The sequence below is a fragment of the Pseudochaenichthys georgianus genome, chromosome 10 (assembly GCF_902827115.2).
Source record: "Pseudochaenichthys georgianus chromosome 10, fPseGeo1.2, whole genome shotgun sequence".
Classification (NCBI taxonomy): Eukaryota; Metazoa; Chordata; class Actinopteri; order Perciformes; family Channichthyidae; genus Pseudochaenichthys; species Pseudochaenichthys georgianus.
In genome coordinates this window covers 23,945,404-23,965,824 of record NC_047512.1, presented here as the reverse complement: position 1 = coordinate 23,965,824, position 20,421 = coordinate 23,945,404, and the positions used below count along the sequence as shown (strand labels likewise).

Sequence of the window (20,421 nt, the reverse complement as noted above, 5' to 3'; positions counted from 1 at the left end):
TGCCAGCGATTCTCTCTCTAGTTTAGCATACTCAGCCCGACTCAGCCTGGTTGTTCCTGGCCCTAGAACCACGATTTTATGGGGCCAGAAAAACTGTGAATTAGGACTCGCTAGCCGGTACTAGGCCAAGTGGAAACGCAACCAAAAACGCGCTCGGCACGCTTAAAGCGAGCTACCCGCTGCAGTGGAAACGCACCATAGTACATTTACCCTGCTTTATACCTTTTAAAAAATGTTAGGTAATTCCACTACTTCTGCTTTACACTTATTATTTGCTACATTTTTCAGATAATATTGTTTGTTTTACTTTTCTACTTTTACCTTACAGCTGTGGTTATTTGTTACTTTGTTAATTTAATCTGGCAAACAAACATAACTATATATATATCAAACTGGCTAGCTGGCAATGTTTAAAGTTTGTAAACTAACTTCAACTGTAATACTAAAACACATGATGGCGTACATAAACGTATAGCTCATGCTGCTGAATGATTACTTTTTTTTATAATCTTCAATATATTTAATCATGCTTTAGTTTACTTTCTGAATGGAGCGTTTCACATTCCCCATGAATATTGTATGCGAGTTATTGCATCTAAATTATGCACATATTCTATCCACATTTGCACCATTTCTATTTGAGGTCAAACCGAAAGCAAATAATCTCTCCCTGTTACAAAGATCGGAATCAACGAGCAGACAAAGTAATAATTCAGTATGAGAGAATGAAGTTCAGTCTCTGCTGCTTCTTAAGTCCTCCTCCACAGCTCAGTCAGAGCTTTCTGTGTTTTAACAACATTTTGATATATAAAAAATCCATTCAGTGTCTCTCTCTCTCACACGACACATTATACCCCAGCACAATGCTTGTAGACTGACCGCCCTCCTCGTGTTGGACGCAGCACAGAGGACCGCGGACATTTGTAGGCCTCCGCTCTGTTCTCTCAAACACAGCAGGATCCTTAATTCATCATGCAACTGAGGCGTTTTCATTGTTTTTCCCCACACATTTGGAACACAAATACTTAATCACATCAGCTCACAGATCTTTAATCATCATTAAGTTAAACATTTGAAGAAAATATAGCAATCCACATGCTCCTCAAAATAAGCCTGAAACGTAATTAACTTGGCAAACAGAACGGAAGAAAAGGGGGGGCAGAGAGAGCTGCTCAATGTTTGGGGGTCTTATTACATTTGCTTAATACCTTTTTACATTTAATCAGCCTTATCAACACCTGGACTGAGTGTGTCAGTGCCATACATTGGTGGCTAATCTCAATGATTAGTAAATCACCGTTTTTAGCCGGTTCATGCCAATGCACATTTGTATTAATTCATTTGTGTTAACTGAAATCAACACACAACTCTTACAGGTTAAAACAGCCACATTTAAAAAAATAATTTACTTATATGTACCATCTACACAAATTACATTTGTCTGTGATGCTTCATTAAACTGTAAAGGTACTCAAGAAAATATATACCAGTCTAATAGACCAATATATAGAGGTAACAATACCTATATAACCCTACTCATTACTTTATTAATGAAAAATCAAATGTTTTCAGGTATTTAAAATGTGTGCAAGAGAAGTCATTATGGAAATCATCATTCAATGAGTTCCAATAATAAACACGAACATTTTACTAAAGAAAAAGCAGTTCACTGAATTTAAGCTTTGAAAATGGTCAGTCTGTAGGCCTAGTAAAAATGTGATGCCTCATAGTACATGTGACCAGAAAGAGCTACCTTCCCAAGTTCTCCTTTTTTGTATTTTTCACAGTGAAATGCAGCATGTCTAATTGTTAGGACAAGGGGGTGAATGCCAACAAGACTATCTGTTATAGAGGGACCAATGTGTTACTGTTTTCACACAACAAAAGGGAATCAATGGAGAACTATATACTCCCTCATGTATCCATTAAAAGAAGCAAACGGCTCACTGCTGAACACATTTGGATTTGGAACTGAAATTCTGGTAGAACCGAAACAAATTATTGTTTTTGAACACCATCAAAACAAATGACATCTTTACAAATGTGAATTTACCCATAAACCCCATGCAATGAAAGTGTGAGAGGCATACTCCCGGTGATGTTTCATTGAGGTATGAGGGCGCCTCGCAGTGGTGACGATGGGAAAGTGCAGCTTTCACTAACAACAGCCCCTTGGAAAGCACTCCTCGGCTACATTTGAGTAATATATAGATCATTAATTTGTTCATGATTTCATTTCAGTATCAGCAGCTTTATATTCATGGCAGCTGAAGGTGTCCTTGTTGAGGTGTTGTAGCTCCATGTGAAATATTATCTCTAATGCAGTTCAGAGAAGACGTTTATTAATGGGATCAGTGTCGACAATTTAGATCCAGTACTGTTAGTTGATTTAAAAGAAAGATTTTAAGAATGTAGGTATTTTGGCCTGGCTTTATGTTAGTGAAACTCAGAGGACCTCTGCACTTTGGCTATTTCAGGAAGAACTGGCCTTGTCAAAAAGCTCAAGGTGATTTTCTTTCATTGTACAACATGGTTGTAGTGGTAGTACAATGATGCTAATGAAAACCATGCAAAACTAAGCAGCTCTATAGTCTGGTGATGGAGAAGGTAGATTGTTCTTGAATACCCTTTGGGCTCTTCTCAAGCATCCCCCTCCTCATCATGGGGGCTACATATAGCTTGCTTATCAATGGTGATTTCAGAGCCCTTCTGTGCTTGACCGTGCAGATCCCAGGCCAGTTCCGAATGTTCCCTGTCGGCAGGCTCTGTAAAAGTTAACAAAACCTTGGCAGGAGGATTTTGCCTCGTCATGTGTTTTTACCAGGATGAAGATGTGTGATGATGACCATTTAAGGTTGTTTGTGATGCTGATTTCCAGGAACTTAAAACTGTTACTTTGTTCCACCTTAACTCCATTGATGAAGACAAGGGGACTAACTTTTAGTAGTAGGTTGTTCTCTGAGCACCATTCTCCAATATTGTCCAGACCACAGCTTTAATTGTGAAAGAAAGGGGAAGTAGAAACAGTTAGCTAGTATTTTAAAAAAAACAAACATTTACATTTTCAATTGAAAGCAGAGCAACAATATTGATATTAATGCAACATCAATCAACATTTTACTTTAGGTATTTTGTTCACATTGACTTGATTGTGGGTTTCTCAGCTGATCAGTCACGTTTGATTATCAGGCTGAACTGCCATTTCACATACATGCACAGTATTCTTAATGAAATGATATAACATTTCTTCATTACAATCGCTGACTCTGAAGACAATTGGAGATGTGATGATTGAGAGGGTATGGAATTGGCTGTGTTTCATTTGAAATCAATACCTTACAATACACCACAATGTTTGCAATTCAGTGCTTCAACTAAAAAAAGATAGAAACAAAGTTAAATGAACACCTGTGTCTCAATAAACTCTGTCGCAGTTGTTTCATCGTATGAGTGTGCACAGGTGTTTGTGATATTGTGTCCCTGAAACCAAACAACTCCTCAGGCACGTTTCACACTAATCAAATATATCTATTCGAATATATCCGACCACCTGAGCCGAGCGGAGGCCTGACGCTCCTGAAACTGCAGCGGTTCATTTGTTTGGTGCAGTAATGCAGACACAGCACTGACATCCCCAGCAGATCATTTCTTCAATTAAAAAAAGATCCAGTTGCAAGCAAAAGATAAATGTGCATTTTAAACAAGGAAACCATACTGGTGGTGAATATACATAAATAGGAATAATGATAGGAATGTTGAAGTTCTTTATAAAACCAGGAATACTGTTTTTTATTTATTTTTAAACTTTTGTGTTTTAAAGTTCAAGCACTGTTTCAACCTGTTGGTACTTGAACCATACTTTAGTAACTCTAATTAGTAAATGAGAACAAATGTCTGGAGGATGACACATGTATTACCAGCACACATAGCTTGGTGTGTCTGCATCACATTTAAATATCGTTTGTTTCCATGGATTCAAACTTCAAATAAAACTAATGCCAACTATAGGCGTATACATATATCCTGATTTATCCATCTTTAAATGGTATTCAGCTTGTGTTTTTATTTACAGTATACTATGTGCACAAGAAAATATCCTGTATGTCAGAGTTCATTACCACAGCATCAATGGTGTAAACCAAGTGAAATACAATAAAAAGATTGCCTGGAAGAGAAATGTTTGATTTGATTTCAGTTTTATTGGATCAAACATGGACCCTGGTAGAAATACAATATATATTTACCAATTTTCTTCATAAATATATGAAACGAGAACAACCAAACAAAGTTCAGTGAAGTCAAAAGATGTCCCACTTGTTCCTCGCTGCAGATGGTTACTTTATTCTTTCTGCTTCAGTAATTCAAGCATTTTCATGATATGTTTTTTGTCGCCGAGGGAGCCTCTTTTCTATTGAAGCATGTTGAGTCTCGCAGCATTACATCCTCTTGCTAATTCTTTTGAAAGCCACGCCCTTCTCTCCTGAAGTTATGCAACTCTGGAGGACATGTGCAAAAGAAAGAGATGATTTGTGATGAAAATATAACAATTTCTTGTCATAAAAAATCTGACAGAATTAGTCTCAATGAGTATTAAGGTGCAGGGTTTGATTGCTTGAACACAAGTGAAGTGTTCACTTCTCTTACCATGACCAGCTTATCCTCAATGATCTCTGCTGTGAATTGGTACTGAGGAAACTGAGCTGAAATCTTTCCGCCCTCCAGAAGGACAGTAGCCTACAGGGCACAGAGGAACATCTCCAATAAACTTGCTCACATGAAAGATCAAGACAAGTAGTGAATATGTGGCACATTTGCAGTTAAAGGATCATGTTCTCTAGTGCCTGAGTTAATAGCTCACCTTGAATTTGTCACCCTTCATTGTCACCAGCTCACATTCCTGACCGATGGTGAACTTATTGGACCAGGCCCAGTTGGGAATGCTTTGTGTCCAGGTGAAGTCGTGCCCATCCTGAAGCACCTCCGTTACCACGTTGTGGTCTGTCATGGCACTGAGAAGACCTGTGAGAGCGCAGGGGAAATTCCAAATGCTGAAGATTACATACATGACCATAAATCTATTTATGAATGATGTATCATTAAAGACAATCTCATACCAAGGGCTTCTAGAAACTCCTCATAGTTTTCTTGATTCTCTGACTCGTATTTCCCAGCGAATGCCATGATGGTGAAAGGATAGAGACGAAGTGAGGAAGGAGTTTATGAGACAAAAAGGAGTGGCCTGTAACGGATACACTGTGTGAAGTGTTGCAATACCCACTTCTTCTCTCATATACTTTACTGCGTCCGCCCCACAAGTGTGTGTGAACAGTTGAGGCAGTTTTCTCTTCTGGCTCCCGGTTTTCCAGAACTTTGCAAGTTTGAGCATGTATGTTGCAATAAAATGCTCTGAACAAAACTGGTTATCAACATCCTTTTTAAATAGAGATATGTTTTGAGCTTTGTTGGTTTCTTTAATTAGGGATCAGCAATTTTTGACAACTATAGGCCTATATGAGAATGAGTCTTTATAAATTGAAGTGAGTTATCTGTCAGCATTACACAGATCTGCATGCAAATAGTGATTATTTTCATTCTTCGCTGATTATTCCTTTTTATTGTTGGTCTCTACAATGTCAAATAAAAAAATAAAAAACGATTTCATAGAGCTGATAACATTTATTTCAATGACTTGTTTTGAAATGCTACTTTCAGGAGAGCCACTGAATTGAACATGTGTAGCCATGTGAAAATGCTGTGCCCTTATTTAACTGTTATTTTTCTAATTATAGCCCGCATTCAGAATACTTATTTTGTTTACGTTCTCTTAAACAAAGTAAGAGAACGTGAAGTGAAGTCAATGCCTGTTTGACTTGAGCAATGGTACTCAGATTACCATATTTTAACAGCTGTATAATCCTACATATAAAAACATTAGAGACAGACAGACAGACAGACAATGATTGTTATATTTCCGACAGCATTTGAACGCACCTAAGTGTCTTCCTGTTTGTACTTCAACAGCCGCCAGCCGTGTGAGAAACTCCCGAAAAGCACTACTTTAGTCTAGGTCGTTTACATTTGTGAAAAATGTCCTCCGATGCTTTGAAATACACGCTGTTGAAACTGAGCCCGAGCCATTTAAGATGGTTCTGCAGACGGCTGGCGTGGTGGTCATCGAGCAGCCGCCCGAATTGGAGCGATGCGACGTTCGACATCTCAGAGATCACCGACTTCATGGTTTCAACTTACACCGAGGATGGTGCTCTGTCAAAGGCTGCAAATATACTGAGGATGATGGACTGCAACGACGAGGCTGACACACTGGAACCAAAAGGTTGCAGAATATTTAATCCATGAATTCAAGATACACAATACTATAATTTTCGAGCAATCACTTTTTTTTCTATGTTGCCTTCCTTTCAGGGTCCGTGTACAATCCGTGTATCTACCGTCCAATTGTTTTTCTTTATTAAACACGTAAACGGAAGAGCGTTTGAGAGGCCTTTTTGCATTTTGCTTTTTACCTTACTAAATGGTCTAATGGTCCTTGGAGCGAGGCGAAACTCACGGAAGTGATTTCAAAACAAAAGCGGTGATAATATTATAAACAAAGGGAAACAAGGTGAATTTAGCGATCACAACGAAAACGGCCAAGACACATGTTGAGCCGAGAAAATGGATGTTATTAAGGGCTGTACATATAATAAGCCTCTGTCTAAAATGGACAACGTTGTTAGGAGATTTAAACTATAGGCTACAGCGATTCTGCACTGTGGTCAAGTCCGCCGCCTCTCGAGTTTTTTTCAAATCAGCTGATCTTCATTCCTGCTATATTTGACGAGTGATACAAATATGTTTTACCACAAGTTCTTAAGGAAACGGACTCTGTTGGACTCGGTACTAGTTTGACTTCTATATAATGTTACAATTAGTTCTTAATGAAATTAATACTGTTTGACTTTGTTTTAGTTAGCCTACTACTTACAATACATTGAAGTACTTTTACTGTGTATTTTTTTAGGAATACTCTGTCAAAGTCCCCTGCTGAGAACAAAATCAAGCCACTTCTGCTAAGTTTGATGAGGGAATTCTTTTTTGTTGCCATTAGTTCTTCGTGAGGTTGATCCTGTTGGACTCAGTACTACTGAAACTACCCCCACAAGTACTATGTATGAAGTACTTACTGTGTACTTTTCCAGTAGGCTACTCCTCTGTCAATGTCCCCTCCTGAGAACAAGAATGCATGTTTCTCTGCTATTTTGAATAAGCGTTGAAAAAACTTTCTTCATGAGACTCATATTGTTGGACAGAGTATTTTAAGAGGATATGGTGGACATGATATCAGCAATACTTCCAGTCAGTACTCCAGCAGCAGCATTTTACCCCTTGGAAAGTCTTTAGAGACTGGCCTGGATAGCTGGTATATCCTTCAGCACACTGACACACTCTGTCACTCTTGTTGGCCTCTTATGAAGCTGCTGTCTTTTAATATATGATTATTTCTCTGCTCCATCATTCCTCGCAGATTCTTCCTTCAGTCCCAGTCATTGCATGTCAGTCAATAGAGCTTCGAAAAATGTGTCCAATTCAACAAAATGTTTTTTTGTGAGTGAAGGCCAGAGCTAAATTATAGATTGTTTGATTGTGTAATTACAAGGTGAGAGAAAAAATAATTACGCATCCTCCGATGAAACGTATTTTATTTACTTTTCCATGTTATATTTATACTTACTTGTTCAACATTTGCATGTTGAACTACATGATATCTTCCCCAGCCTCTGAGCCTCAAGGAAATACATTAAAATAAATGGATTCATCATTTTAAAAAATTGATACAAATGTATAAATGAATAATGTTGTGTGCAAAGCTGCAAACCTTCCATCCATCTTCTCCCGCTTATCCGTGGTCGGGTCGCGGGGGTAGCAGTTCCAGCAGAGAGCCCCAAACTTTCTTTTCCCTGGCGACATCAACCAGCTCTGACTGGGGGATCCCAAGGCGCTCCCAGGCCAGCGAAGAGATATAATCCCTCCACCTGGTCCTAGGTCTACCCCTTGGTCTCTTCCCAGCTGGACGTGCCTGGAACACCTCCCTAGGGAGGCGCCCAGGTGGCATCCTAACTAGGTGCCCGAACCACCTCAACTGGCTTCTTTCGACACGAAGGAGGAGCGGCTCAACTCCGAGTCCCTCCCTGATGACCGAACTTCTCACCTTATCCCTAAGGGAGACACCAGCCACCCGGCGGAGGAAACCCATCTCGGCCGCTTGTATCCGCGATCTCGTTCTTTCGGTCATGACCCATCCTTCATGACCATAGGTGAGGGTAGGAACGAAAATGGCCCGGTAGACAGAGAGCTTTGCCTTCTGGCTCAGCTCCCTTTTCGTCACAACGGTGCGGTAAAGCGACTGCAGTACCGCTCCCGCTGCTCCGATTCTCCGGCCCATCTCACGCTCCATTGTTCCCTCACTCGAGAACAAGACCCCGAGATACTTGAACTCCTTCACTTGGGGTAAGGACTCATTCCCTACTTGGAGTGGACAGTCCATCGGTTTCCTGCTGAGAACCATGGCCTCAGATTTGGAGGTGCTGATCCTCATCCCAGCCGCTTCACACTCGGTTGCGAACCGATCCAGTGAGTGCTGAAGGTCGCAGACCGATGAAGCCATCAGAACCACATCATCTGCAAAAAGCTGCAAACCTTTCAAATTTAAATATAAAATGAAAAATAAGTTTACTTTTGAAATGATTTCTCACAAAAACCTTTCTAAATTATTAAAAAAGGGTTTAGTCAATATACGTTTTTCTGCCTAAAATAGTTGAACGTAAAACTATATCAAACACCACCACATGCATTATTACATTGCATTTAGCTGACGCTTTTATCCAAAGCGACTCACAATAAGTACATTCGACCAGGAAGACACAACCTTGAAGAAAACAGAATCATATAAGTACATCAAGTTTCATAGAGCCAAACATTTCAAGTGCTACTCAACTGGCTATAGGTAAGCCAGTCCTTTATTAGTATATAAGTGCTTTGTTGTTAGTAATTCTATCGCTCGAAGTGGAGTCGAAAGAGATGAGTTTTCAGTCTGTGCCGGAAGATGTGTAAGCTATCTGCTGTCCTGATTTCAATAGACATGCATGGCAATTAAACCATTGTTGCCCACTATTTAAATTGACTTTGGTTAGTTAATACAAATATTGATATTTTATATATATATAGCATATAATTGATGCAGTCTTTGAACACTTTTTTAAAAAAATACTGCAAATGAAGAATATTTTTAGACAGACAGTGCCTTAACTTACAGAAGTTGAAAAGATTTTTGAAAGGATAAATTCTTCATGGGCTTCAATGGCTCTCTAGTAAAGGGTGTTTTATGGTTGCTTGTGTTATCCTCAGATAGTGGTTTGTTTAAATAACTACTGACATTTTATAAATATTGCAAAAAAGTGCTCCAAAAAAGGCATATATAACCTGGCCGGCTTAGCCAGTGTGTATTTTTTCAAGCACCACAACACAAGATTCAGAGTTTATAAAGTACAATTCTGGGCCATTGATTGTGTTATTTCTCCAAACACATACAGTAAAAATGCCTGTTTTGAAGCCTTAAAATGGTGCAGGAAATGGACTTTACATTGTTATACTTAAAGACAGGACTATTCAGTTAAGAGAAGAGAAAAAATGAAAGCAAATTGTTATAATGGGTGATGTAACATGAATGCAGACATAATATGAGGTCCTTGGCACTGTGTGAACATGGGGCATCACCCTTACAGCATCAGGACAATATCATATGGAGTCTGACACTGGAAGTGTGCTGGAGGCGTTGACTGGGACTGATGGAAGGATGAGGCTGATGAGACTGAAGAATCTGCGAGGTACGAACTAGCGGAGGAGGAATATCATATATTAAAAGACAGCAGCATCATAAGAGGCCAACACGAGTGACGGAGTGTGTCATTGTGCAGTCTACCATCCTCTTAAAATACTCTGTCCAACAATATCAGTCTCATGAAGAAAGGTTTTTTAACGCTTATTCAAAATAGCAGAGAAACATGCATTCTTTTTCTCAGGAGGGGACATTGACAGAGGAGTACTGGAAAAGTACACAGTAAGTACTTCATAGTACTTGTGGGGGTAGTTTCACTAGTACTTAGTCCAACAGGATCAATCTCGCGAAGAACTAATGGCAACAAAAAAGAATTCCCTCATCAAACTTAGCAGAAGTGGGTTGATTTTGTTCTCAGCAGGGGACTTTGACAGAGTATTCCTCAAACAATACACAGTAAAAGTACTTCAATGTATTGTAAGTAGTAGGCTAACTAATACAAAGTTAAACGGTATCAATTTCATTAAGAACTAATGGTAAAATTATATTTGTATCATTCATCAAAGATAGCAGAAAAACATGCATTATGTACTATGGAGTGGATTGATAGAGGATTACTCACAAAGTACACAGTAAAAGTACTTCATTTTATTGCTGGTAGAAGTCAAACTAGTACTGAGTAAAACAGTGTCAGTTTTCTTAAGAACTTGTGGTAAAACATATTTGTATCACTCGTCAAATATAGCAGGAATGAAGATCAGCTGATTTGAAAAAACAAACTCGAGAGGCGGCTGAGTGACCGCAGTGCAGAACCGCTAGCCCTTAATAACATCCATTTTCTGGGCTCAATGTGTGTCTTGGCCGTTTTCGTTGTGATCGCTAAATTCCCCTTGTTTATAATAATCACAGGTCCTTCAGCAGGATACTGTAGTGATTCAAATGTGATTTTAGCAAACGAGTGCTTTTGTTTTGAAATCACTTCCGTGAGTTTCGCCCCGCCCCTCGCTCCAAGGACCATTTGACCATTTAGTAAGGTGAAAAGCAAAAACGCCTCTCAGACGCTCTTCCGTTTACGTGTTTAATACAGAATTCGTAGTGTACATTTTGGTCGTTGGATTTTCTTTTCACAAATGGATATATTCAAAAACAAAAAACGACTGGATATTTCATTTTCGTTTTAAAATTGAAATACAAGGCGCTTTTCTTTATCATGGTCAAAAAGGGATTTGCTAAACTTAAAAAACGGGATAATTTTCATTTTATTTGCAAAATTAATAGTGATTCTTTTGTGGTTTGAATGTTGTAAATACCTATCTTTTTTTGAATTGCTCTCGCATGTTTGGTCTGATATGATTGCTTTCGTTGTTGACCCTATCTATGGAGCTAATTTCCAATGGCCGGAAGTGATTAACAAATAAAGGTGGTGTAAACAATAATAACACAAATAATAAAGGCTAGGCTAAATAAAATGTTAGCTCCTACATTACCTATTTCCACAGTTTAGGTCTACTTCTTTCTCAAATATCTTCTTTCCCTACTTATCTTCAGCTCAATGCCCATTATTTTTAATCTAAAATTCAGTCTTTCTTCTCTAACCCCAAAAAACTCTTCTTTGTCCTTGCCACCCTCCTTGAACCCCCAGTCCCCCAACACCTTCCTCCCTGCTACGGAGACATTTTGTCTTTATTATTTTTATTTTTCACCCCTCTCTCCAACAAAGGTTCTTGCCCTCGTTACCTCTGCCTGTCCAACAACATATCCTCAGAAACCTAACATTCCTCCCTTTCTCACCCACTTCCTCAACACCTCGCTATCAACCGGCTGCTTTCCAATTACTTTTAAAAGAGGCATGGGTGAATCCTTTCATAAAGAAACCCAAATCCTGACCCTTCTGATGTAACAAACCACAGACCTGTCTCTCTTCTTTTTATTTCTAAAACACTAACACATTAAAGAGTGTGCTGTCTTTAATTAACTCTCTTCTTACCTTCATCAGAGCAACTTTCCACCGCACCAGTCTAGGCCATTCAACTGACACTGCCCTCCTTGCGGTCACTGAGGAACTGCACACTGCTAAAGCTGCCTCCATCTCCTCTTTCCTCATACTTGTGGACCTTTCTACTTCATTTGAAAAAGGTGAACCACCAGATCCTCCTTCATACTCTCCAAGAACTGGGAGTCTCAGGCTCTGCACTCTCCTTGCTCTCATCCTACCTCAAAGACAACAGCTGATATCATGATATTAGATGAATAGATTTGGGAAATGATTTCGTTACCGAAGCAGCAGTTTGTTCAGACGTTAAAATACAAATACTTAAAAGGTGGAATAGAGATGTAAAAATATCATATCAAATATCATCAATATTGACCTCTGTCCTTTCAAAGGTATCATCAACACTTGTCTCTGCTTTATGTCGTGCATGAGTAACGCATTTCTATTATTTATTTGACCGTAACTTTTCTTTGGATTCATTGTAAAGTGCTTGAATGTGATACACATCAGACAATGAAAATGCAAATCTTAACGTAATATGTGGAAAGTGTTCCTCAAATATACTTTTATTTTAAAAACTTCAAAATGACTGAGTATTTTTTCCTTTGGTTTTCCTTTTTAGAGAAGCACATTATGGATATGCTAAGAAATCAGCTGATCCACGATGTGACCGATGTGGAATCCGTTTTGGATGAGCTAATTACCAAGGGGGTGATTCATCAGGAAAGTTATGATAAAATCTGCGCTCTCCCGACCTCGGAGGAGAAGATGAAAGAGCTCTTGGATGGTCATCTAAAATCTGAAGAAGACAAAGACATCTGCTACAGAATTGTTGAGAAATGGATACCACACTTTCAGAGTGCAAGGTTGGTCTTGTATTGCCATTAAGATATATAAACAAAAATGTTGATAAGAAAATTATAAAACAATAAAATATGAAAGGCTTTTTTTGCAAATTGCTGTCTAAAACATTCCTTTGAACGATCTTTGTTCAAATGTGTTGCACTGCCATATCTGCTTTGATCTGTGAGGCTAATTTATATATAAAAAAATTATGAATTATTTAACAAAATGTATGTTTTCTTAAGCCCAGCAGTTTATTCAGAGAGTGTTGACAAACTCGGCAGCGGAGGACCTCCAAAGGTTGTCAGGAGAAAAGTGAGTAAAGCTGTCTAATGCATCCTCATTGACCAAGAACCTTGAGCAAGGCACAACCCCCCCCCCCCCCCCCACACTCCCATTGCTCCCCGGGCGCTGTCCAATAACTGCCCACTGCTCCTAGTACTAGACTCCTGGTACTAGGATGGGTTAAATGCATACAGTAGAACACATTTCACTGTGTGCTCTGCATGTGTGACCATTTAAAGAGGGTTTCATCCCTCCCAATATATATGGATTGGGTAGTTGTTTTGTCTCGTCAAATCCTCTTTAAGACTTATGAATTGATTATTACATTCAAAATGCAATACTTAAAACATGAATATTTGAAGTTTTTTAAATCAAACTTTAACACCAAGCTGTAAATTACTTGTTACTTGCAGTACATCTACAGTAAATCATACTTTTAATATATTTCAGACAACTAAAATAAAGATGCCGACCGTAGTTCAAGTACCTGAGGTTCACTGGATTACGCTCAAACCTGAAGTGATCTGTGTGGATGACGAGGATACTCCAATTTACAGGTAAAAACGTCTTCAATTACTGTGTCACAGCGAACTAATTTCCCGATGAAAACCTAAGATCTTTTTCTGAGCTCGACCATTAATTCCAATGCTTTATTACGATAATCAACAAGTACATTTTCATGAATAAATAAGTCAGTTTTTCTCTAACAATACTGCAAATGTGCGCCACTCTTACAATATCTTCCCTTCCATAAATTAGCCTACAGTCTGATGCAGGTCCCTTTGAGTGTGGTGTCTCTGGACTGCGCTGGGTTTGTAAGGAAAAGGTCAGCTTGAAGTACCAGTTTGGCTCTTGGGAGGAACACATGGAGAGGATGGAAGCTCTGCACTTCATTCCTGGAGGTCCCCTTCTCGACGTTACTGTCATTGCTGGAAAGTTGGAGGAAGCGTATCTGCCTCACTGGATCTGCACAGGCAAGCAAAACATATCATTTAAACAAATATGTAATAGCTTTGTTTGATAGTATGTCCATAAAAAACTTTGAAGCACTTTTCTTTATGCAGAAGACAACCCTGAAGTCTTAGGCAAGTTCTCAGTCCTGCACATAGATACCTGTGGAGACGTCGTGGAGCCAGTGTCCGAGGTTACACCATCCCATGTCAAGTTGTCTCAGCCACATTTCTCTCCAAGAGGAGTCCTGATGAGAGCTGGCTTTCGGATAAAAATCAACTGTAAAGTGTTAATATTCAAGACCAACCTGGCATTCCTCACACTACATGTGTATCTGATCCCTAGTGATCCTGCTCTGCAACAGGTAATTGCTTTTGATTTATACTTAAAAACTCAGACCTCAGTGTTGGCTGAACGTTTTGTGCTGAAAAAAGTAATTTTCCTCCACAGACAATAAAAAGCAAGGAATTATCCAGTGGATACAAAATGATCAAAAAGCCATACCCACAGAAGTCCCTGAAAATGGGTAAATATTTCACCCTCAAGGCCAACTTGGACAGTGCAGAAATTACTCCTGAGGTACGTTTTGTTTGTGATTGTTGTCCAGAAATATGTTGTATGAATAATGCAAAGCTTCAGCAGGATGGAGTTTTTAACACTGGACAGAGTCTAATCCCCACCTTTTTACTTCATATACATTATTTCACAGAATCTAAAGCTTGTATATGAAGGAAGTGACCCAAACTTTTGTGAAGTGTTCATTGAAAATCCAGACAGTAATTTCAAGCTCACACTCGCCCATAAATCTGCGCCAGTGTGGACCTGTGTCATTCGAAAAGGTCAGTGTTTATAGGATATCATTGGTTGCATAAATATTGCACATTAGTTCCAGTCTTATTTATGTAAAATATCCTGTCTTATGTTACAAAAATCAAAAAACATAACCCACCTAATCAAAGACATTTATATACTGATTTTCTGTATTTCATTCCAGATGACTATACAAACACTGATGATAGTCAGGGGATGTATGGTAAGAAACTGTTGATTACCACAAACTACAAATTAATACAGTGTCTTCACAGGACCTGAGATTTTGAATTAACAGTATTATATTAAAGGAATATTTCACCCACAAAATGACAACTTTATCCATTAATCACCCTGTTATGTTGATTTGTTGAGAAATTACTTTTTCTCGAATGGCTCAACGGTAAACAACGTGTATATACAATTATAACATTCTTAATGAATAAAAGAAATTAGGTTTGTGTTTAAAAACAGCAAAACCATATATCAAAACTTTAGCAGTATAATCCAGGCATTTTTTATCCAGTCATTTAATCTCTATCGCCCCAAAAAACTAAAATGTTTGCTCAAATGTATTTAAAACAATAACCCACATTAACAGGCCAGCTACACCGTCCGTGCCAGTACTGTTGCAGAAGTGTTTTAAACAGTAATGGCCGAACAAATCTTCATATCAACGATTGATTTGACTTTTGTTTTACGGTCATAATAATGAATAATTAATTACATTTATTAGGGCTTTTCGAAATGCTCAAAGCGCTTTCCATTACATAAATTACATGTATCACACGTAACAATGAATACTGTGGACAATACCCACAGGAGCAAATTAGGGTGAAGTGTCTTGCCCAAGGACAAGGCGGAATTCCAACTGGTGTTCCCCAGCTCCCCTGATCTGAGGATCAATGCACTCGCCCACTGCGCCATAGCCGCCCCCCGTCATGATTTTAAATTACTTTTGATTACATTTAAACATTTGTTTATCATTAACTGATCGCTATTCCATTTTTCAAGTCTGGATTTGTAAAGACTGGTTTTATGAACTGACAACCGTCATTTACATAAACATAGATAGGCTCTTCAGGGTATTAAGCTAATATATTCACCATGTTTGTTTGCAATGTGTAACATCAAGGCATTATGTTCAATTTTAAACAATGACAATGGAATCACAAAACTGAACCACAAACTGTAAGAATCACTCAAACTAAGCCCACACACAGTAGAAGGGTAAAAGGCTGCTTCAGGGATGCCGAAATATTGTTCAGTTTGGAAAGGGAAGCTACAGGCTGAAGGTGAGCTTTGTTGATTTTGGATTTTTGATGGAAATTGTGACACCCTTTTATTGAAGATAGGACTCATTAAATGAAATTTAGAATTCTATTGCACAAGTTATGTGACAGTCTGTAAGATGATGTTTTGATATAGTTTTGCTGTTGTTAAACACGTCTCCAATTTATTTAAATTCAACCAGATATTTCTCTGTTTTTGGGTCTTCATTGACCAAAGTTTTGCTCATAAATTATAGCCAACCCAGGGTGAGTAAAAGATTTACAAATGAGTATTGCTCTAATAAATGACATTTCTTGGTGTGGTTTTAGACTACAAAATCAGCTGGAAACCTCATATCACTCATGTAAAAGCAAAACTAGCTAAAACTATCGCAATATTGGGAAAAGCCAGACACATTCTGGGCTACAACTCATTGTATACTCTATATAACACTTTAATATTGCCATATCTGATTTACTGTGTGGAGATTTGGGGAAACACGTACAAAACCAACCTACAGCCGTTATGCACATTACAAAAAAGGGCTATAAGAGTTATCAATAATGTTGGATATCTTGAACACACTAATGTATTATTTTTGATGTCACACATATTGAAGTTCATTGATCTGGTTACATTTAAAACGGCACAAATCATGTACAGAGCAAGACATAATCTACTTCCTAGGATATTAAAAACATTGTTCGTAGACAGAGAGGGTGGGTATAATTTGAGAGGAAATCTACATTTTAAACAACTCAAGGTCAGAACAACTCTGAGAAGTATGAGTTTAACAATCTGTGGGGGGATTTTATGGAATGGTTTGGAGCAGGAGTTAAAACAAAGCACAAGCATAATTCAGTTTAAAAGGATGTACAGAAACACTTTTTTGGAAAACTATGAGAATGAAGAGAGGTGATTGAAGATGAGAAATTATTGTATATGTATGTATAAATGTAAATGTATGTAGGAATAACTTGCATAATGATTTAAAGGACAATCATTGATCAAGTAAGGGGTGGGAATTAATAAGCATTTGCTTCCTCCTACTCCCTTTCGGACACATATGATTTATTATTATGATTAATATGAAGACTTTTTTTTGTTGTTTTTTTCTTTTTAATATACAAATATTACCATGAATGTGGATAAATACTGTATTGTAACAATACGGTATTCTGTTTTTCACATTTGTTATTTGTTATTTTTTAATCTGTTCGAAATAAAGACTGAGAAGAGAAGAAGAATATTCACCTTGGCCATACTATTACAGTTTAGCAATATGTTTTTAATATCTGTGCCCCAAATTTGTCTTTTTTTGTTTCTTTTTTCTTTCAGAAGAGGAGCTTGCCAGAATGAGGCCTGAACTTGTGCGGAACATGTCCAGAGAACTGATCAATCAGCTGCTGGATGACCTTTTAATGGATGGAGTGTTGAATGACGGAGAGAAAGACTCTGTTCTTCAGGAGAACGACACCACGGCAGACAGGGCCCGCTGCCTCATTGACATGGTGAAGAGGAAAGGACGTGCAGCGAGCAGGAAGATCATTTGTCACATTCAAAGCAGAGATCCTACACTTTCTGCTGATCTGGGTCTGCATGTTTAAGCATGTTTGTGCTGCGAAATGTAATTCTGAACAATAATCTGATAACAGGGATTCTTATTTTAGTGTTCCTGCAGTGTTTAAGAAGAGGCGCAGAATTTGAAAGTGTCCTTATTAATTCAGCATTGAAAGCCATATCAAGGGAATGACACTCATTATGCTTTTATTGTTTGTACGTCTTAACACAAAGCACTTAATCAAAGCCGTACTCATAATATTCTTTCATATTAACAATGGATAAAATCATGTAAATACCCCCAATTTCCAGTTAATACTGCTTTCAAATGTGCTGTTTATACACTTTATAACAACCCAAATATTTTCAGATCAAGGTCCCTGAAACCAAATCTTAACATGAGGGTCAGAATTATTTTTGGTTTAGGGCTGCACGAAGGATATCCAAGGCCATGTTTTATTGAGTGTAGGTAAACCTGTCATTGATGCTTAAAGTATTATCAGTTAAAAAAGCTGGTCATCTATAGTGAGCTTGCTACCAGCTACTACTATTCACCATATGAAGCAGTTGAATATCTGTGATTCTGAGCTTTCCAAACCTGGATAAATGTACCCTGGTAATCTCCTCAGGGTATTCTCAGGCATGCACATTCATAACATAGTTTATAAATGTATATGTTTTTACTAGTTTGCTTTCAAAACTTGGAGTGTGTAGTCTGGAACATTTATCACGATGGGAAAGTACAATGACAGATGCTATCAAATTGTATTGTGGGAAATGTAGTTTGAAGTGATTTTGAAGTTAGGCCTACAGTCTGGATTGAGTAAAGTTTCTTGCTCTAACCTGAATAACAGAGAAGTAACTCGCTACTGATTGGTTATGACAAAACTGAACAAACAAAAACTCCCAACCATAAATTGTCTCACCTTATTGTTGAAAAAACACAATGATCATCTTGAAATGGTTTCCAAGGTTACAATAGTATGTGCCTACCTTTCAAATACTGAGGAATGCAAAGCTGACCTTAACTGCCTCCCCCAAATACCCCTGTCCAACATGGCTACAATACTTTAAAAATATATAGCCTTTTAAATCTAAATTTTAGATTCTTTGTGGTCCTGGGTAATTGATCAAGTAACAGGTGTTTAGCTTCTGAATCAGAACACCTTTATTTGTAAGTAGTCTTTTAAATTTAAAAGGTTAATGAGTAAGATTTGAATTTACTACATTGATAAATACGTGATAAAGTTTGTTAGGATTAAATGATTTGTGTTATGTATCTGTGATTTTCATGTATGTTCATTATTATGCTTTTGACAAAAGATGCTCCAAACACTAATGAGAGATACTTTTTATGATTGTGATTGACTGTTTCAATCTGAAATGTTTTATTAATGTGATTATTTGCAACATTGTGTAGAATGCCTACACCCTTCCTGAAGAATCGAATTGATTAGGGTATTGAACAAATTATTATGAGAATAGGTTTTTTAAGTTATCAAAATTGATAAACTTATATGATTCTGTTTTCTTCAAGGTTGTATCTTCCTGGTCGAATGTACTTATTGTGAGTCGCTTTGGATAAAAGCGTCAGCTAAATGTAATGTAATAAAAAGAGAGAAACTGTTAGGGAATCATTTGCTTAGGTATTCGACCTTCGACACAGTTCATCGTTTTCTCCTCTCACTGTCTCTTTTCCCACGGCATAGGTCTACGCCGGCCTTGGGTATTGCTGCTATCTCTCTTAAGGAGGGGCAGCCTGGGCGCATTGTTGTTGCCAGTCTATGACCGAGCACAAGCCGCCATGAGGTAGTTTACTGTTCAGGGACGAAGGTTCCCTGGCGCACATTCTTTCCTATGGACGAGAGCTCTAGTTCAGATTCAGGGTCCATAATGTTTAGTCTCGCTGATGAAGAATGTTGATTATTACACTCCGATCTAGTTAAAACCTCGAGCTGCAGAAGAGATCTTCAGAATTGGTTTGGCAACCGCTGTGTCAACTCGTGACACACAACCTGTCTTTTCAATTCTCCGGCCGTAACTCCAAATAAACCATCAGCGTTTGCCATCAAAGCTCCTGCTCTCCTCGTATCTCTGAGTCCTGTTTCCAATTGCTTCAGAAGTTTCCATCACAATAAGTGTTGATAGTGTTTGTTGAAAAAGCAGGAAAGGGTTTAGAGAAGAGTTGGCATATCCGAGCCACGAGCAGGCCTCCAGGATCAGGGGGCTGTCGCTGAAGCCCTTCAGAGGATGGACCACGTTCACACAGAAGAAAGGAAGCCGACAGAACAGGAAGACCCCAATGATCAGACCTAGGGTCTTAGCAGCCTTTCTTTCCTTCTTCAGAGAATATCTTTCTATGTCATGACGAACACGTCAGGTGGAGTCAGTCCTCATAAGGAGCTGCTATGTTCGATTGCATGGATCCAACTCGCTTGTATCTGGGCAGCCTCAACATGCCATCAAAGGCAAAAGGGCAAAGGCGCAGGTGAGGTGAAACGTGGCCAGACAGGTTAGAGTAGGCCTACTGAGAGTTCATGTCAAGGTTGACGCAAAGGGCGGAGATGACCAGAGGCAGGATCCAGCAGGGCAACAGCAATATGCCACACAACGGCTGACATCCGGGCAGGGTAGTGCAGCGGGTCACACACTGCTATGTATCGGTCCAGTACCATGAGGCTGAGATTGAAAAATGGAGCACAAGAAGACGACATCTAGAAAGAAGTTAGCTCGGCAGAAGCAGCACCCGAAGTGCCCGCTGTCGATGGAGCGCACCAGACTCAAAGGCATCATCAGTTTGCCAACCAGGAAGTCCACAACAACCAGGCACACCACCAAACCATTGGTGGGCGTCTGGAGGCTTTGGAAACGT

The 20,421-nt window shown here is 38.7% G+C and overlaps 2 protein-coding genes across 4 annotated transcripts; one reads left to right on the top strand and one right to left on the bottom strand.

Moving 5' to 3' along the window:
* Positions 1-4,179: 4,179 nt before the first annotated feature.
* LOC117453819 (gastrotropin-like) lies at positions 4,180-6,072 on the bottom strand. Its single transcript, XM_034092819.2, has 5 exons — positions 5,992-6,072; positions 5,115-5,239; positions 4,859-5,019; positions 4,645-4,734; positions 4,180-4,496 (listed from the first exon to the last, which is right to left on the bottom strand). Exons 2-5 carry the CDS (start codon positions 5,179-5,181, stop codon positions 4,437-4,439), a joined length of 378 nt encoding a protein of 125 aa, XP_033948710.1. The 5' UTR covers positions 5,182-5,239; positions 5,992-6,072; the 3' UTR covers positions 4,180-4,436.
* On the top strand, positions 5,183-19,622 carry LOC117453818 (NACHT, LRR and PYD domains-containing protein 1 homolog). 3 transcript variants are annotated; one of them, XM_034092816.2, is made up of 10 exons: positions 5,183-6,334; positions 12,451-12,694; positions 12,917-12,986; positions 13,407-13,513; positions 13,716-13,930; positions 14,021-14,271; positions 14,358-14,486; positions 14,617-14,746; positions 14,902-14,940; positions 17,328-19,622. In XM_034092816.2, the coding sequence occupies exons 1-10, from the start codon at positions 6,088-6,090 to the stop codon at positions 17,594-17,596; spliced, it is 1,701 nt and encodes a 566-aa protein (XP_033948707.1). In that variant the 5' UTR covers positions 5,183-6,087; the 3' UTR covers positions 17,597-19,622. The 3 variants fall into 3 exon arrangements, with proteins under 3 accessions (XP_033948707.1, XP_033948708.1, XP_071060746.1); XM_071204645.1 differs by lacking the exon at positions 5,183-6,334 and adding an exon at positions 11,887-11,971; XM_034092817.2 differs by lacking the exon at positions 14,902-14,940.
* The last annotated feature ends 799 nt before the right edge of the window (positions 19,623-20,421 follow it).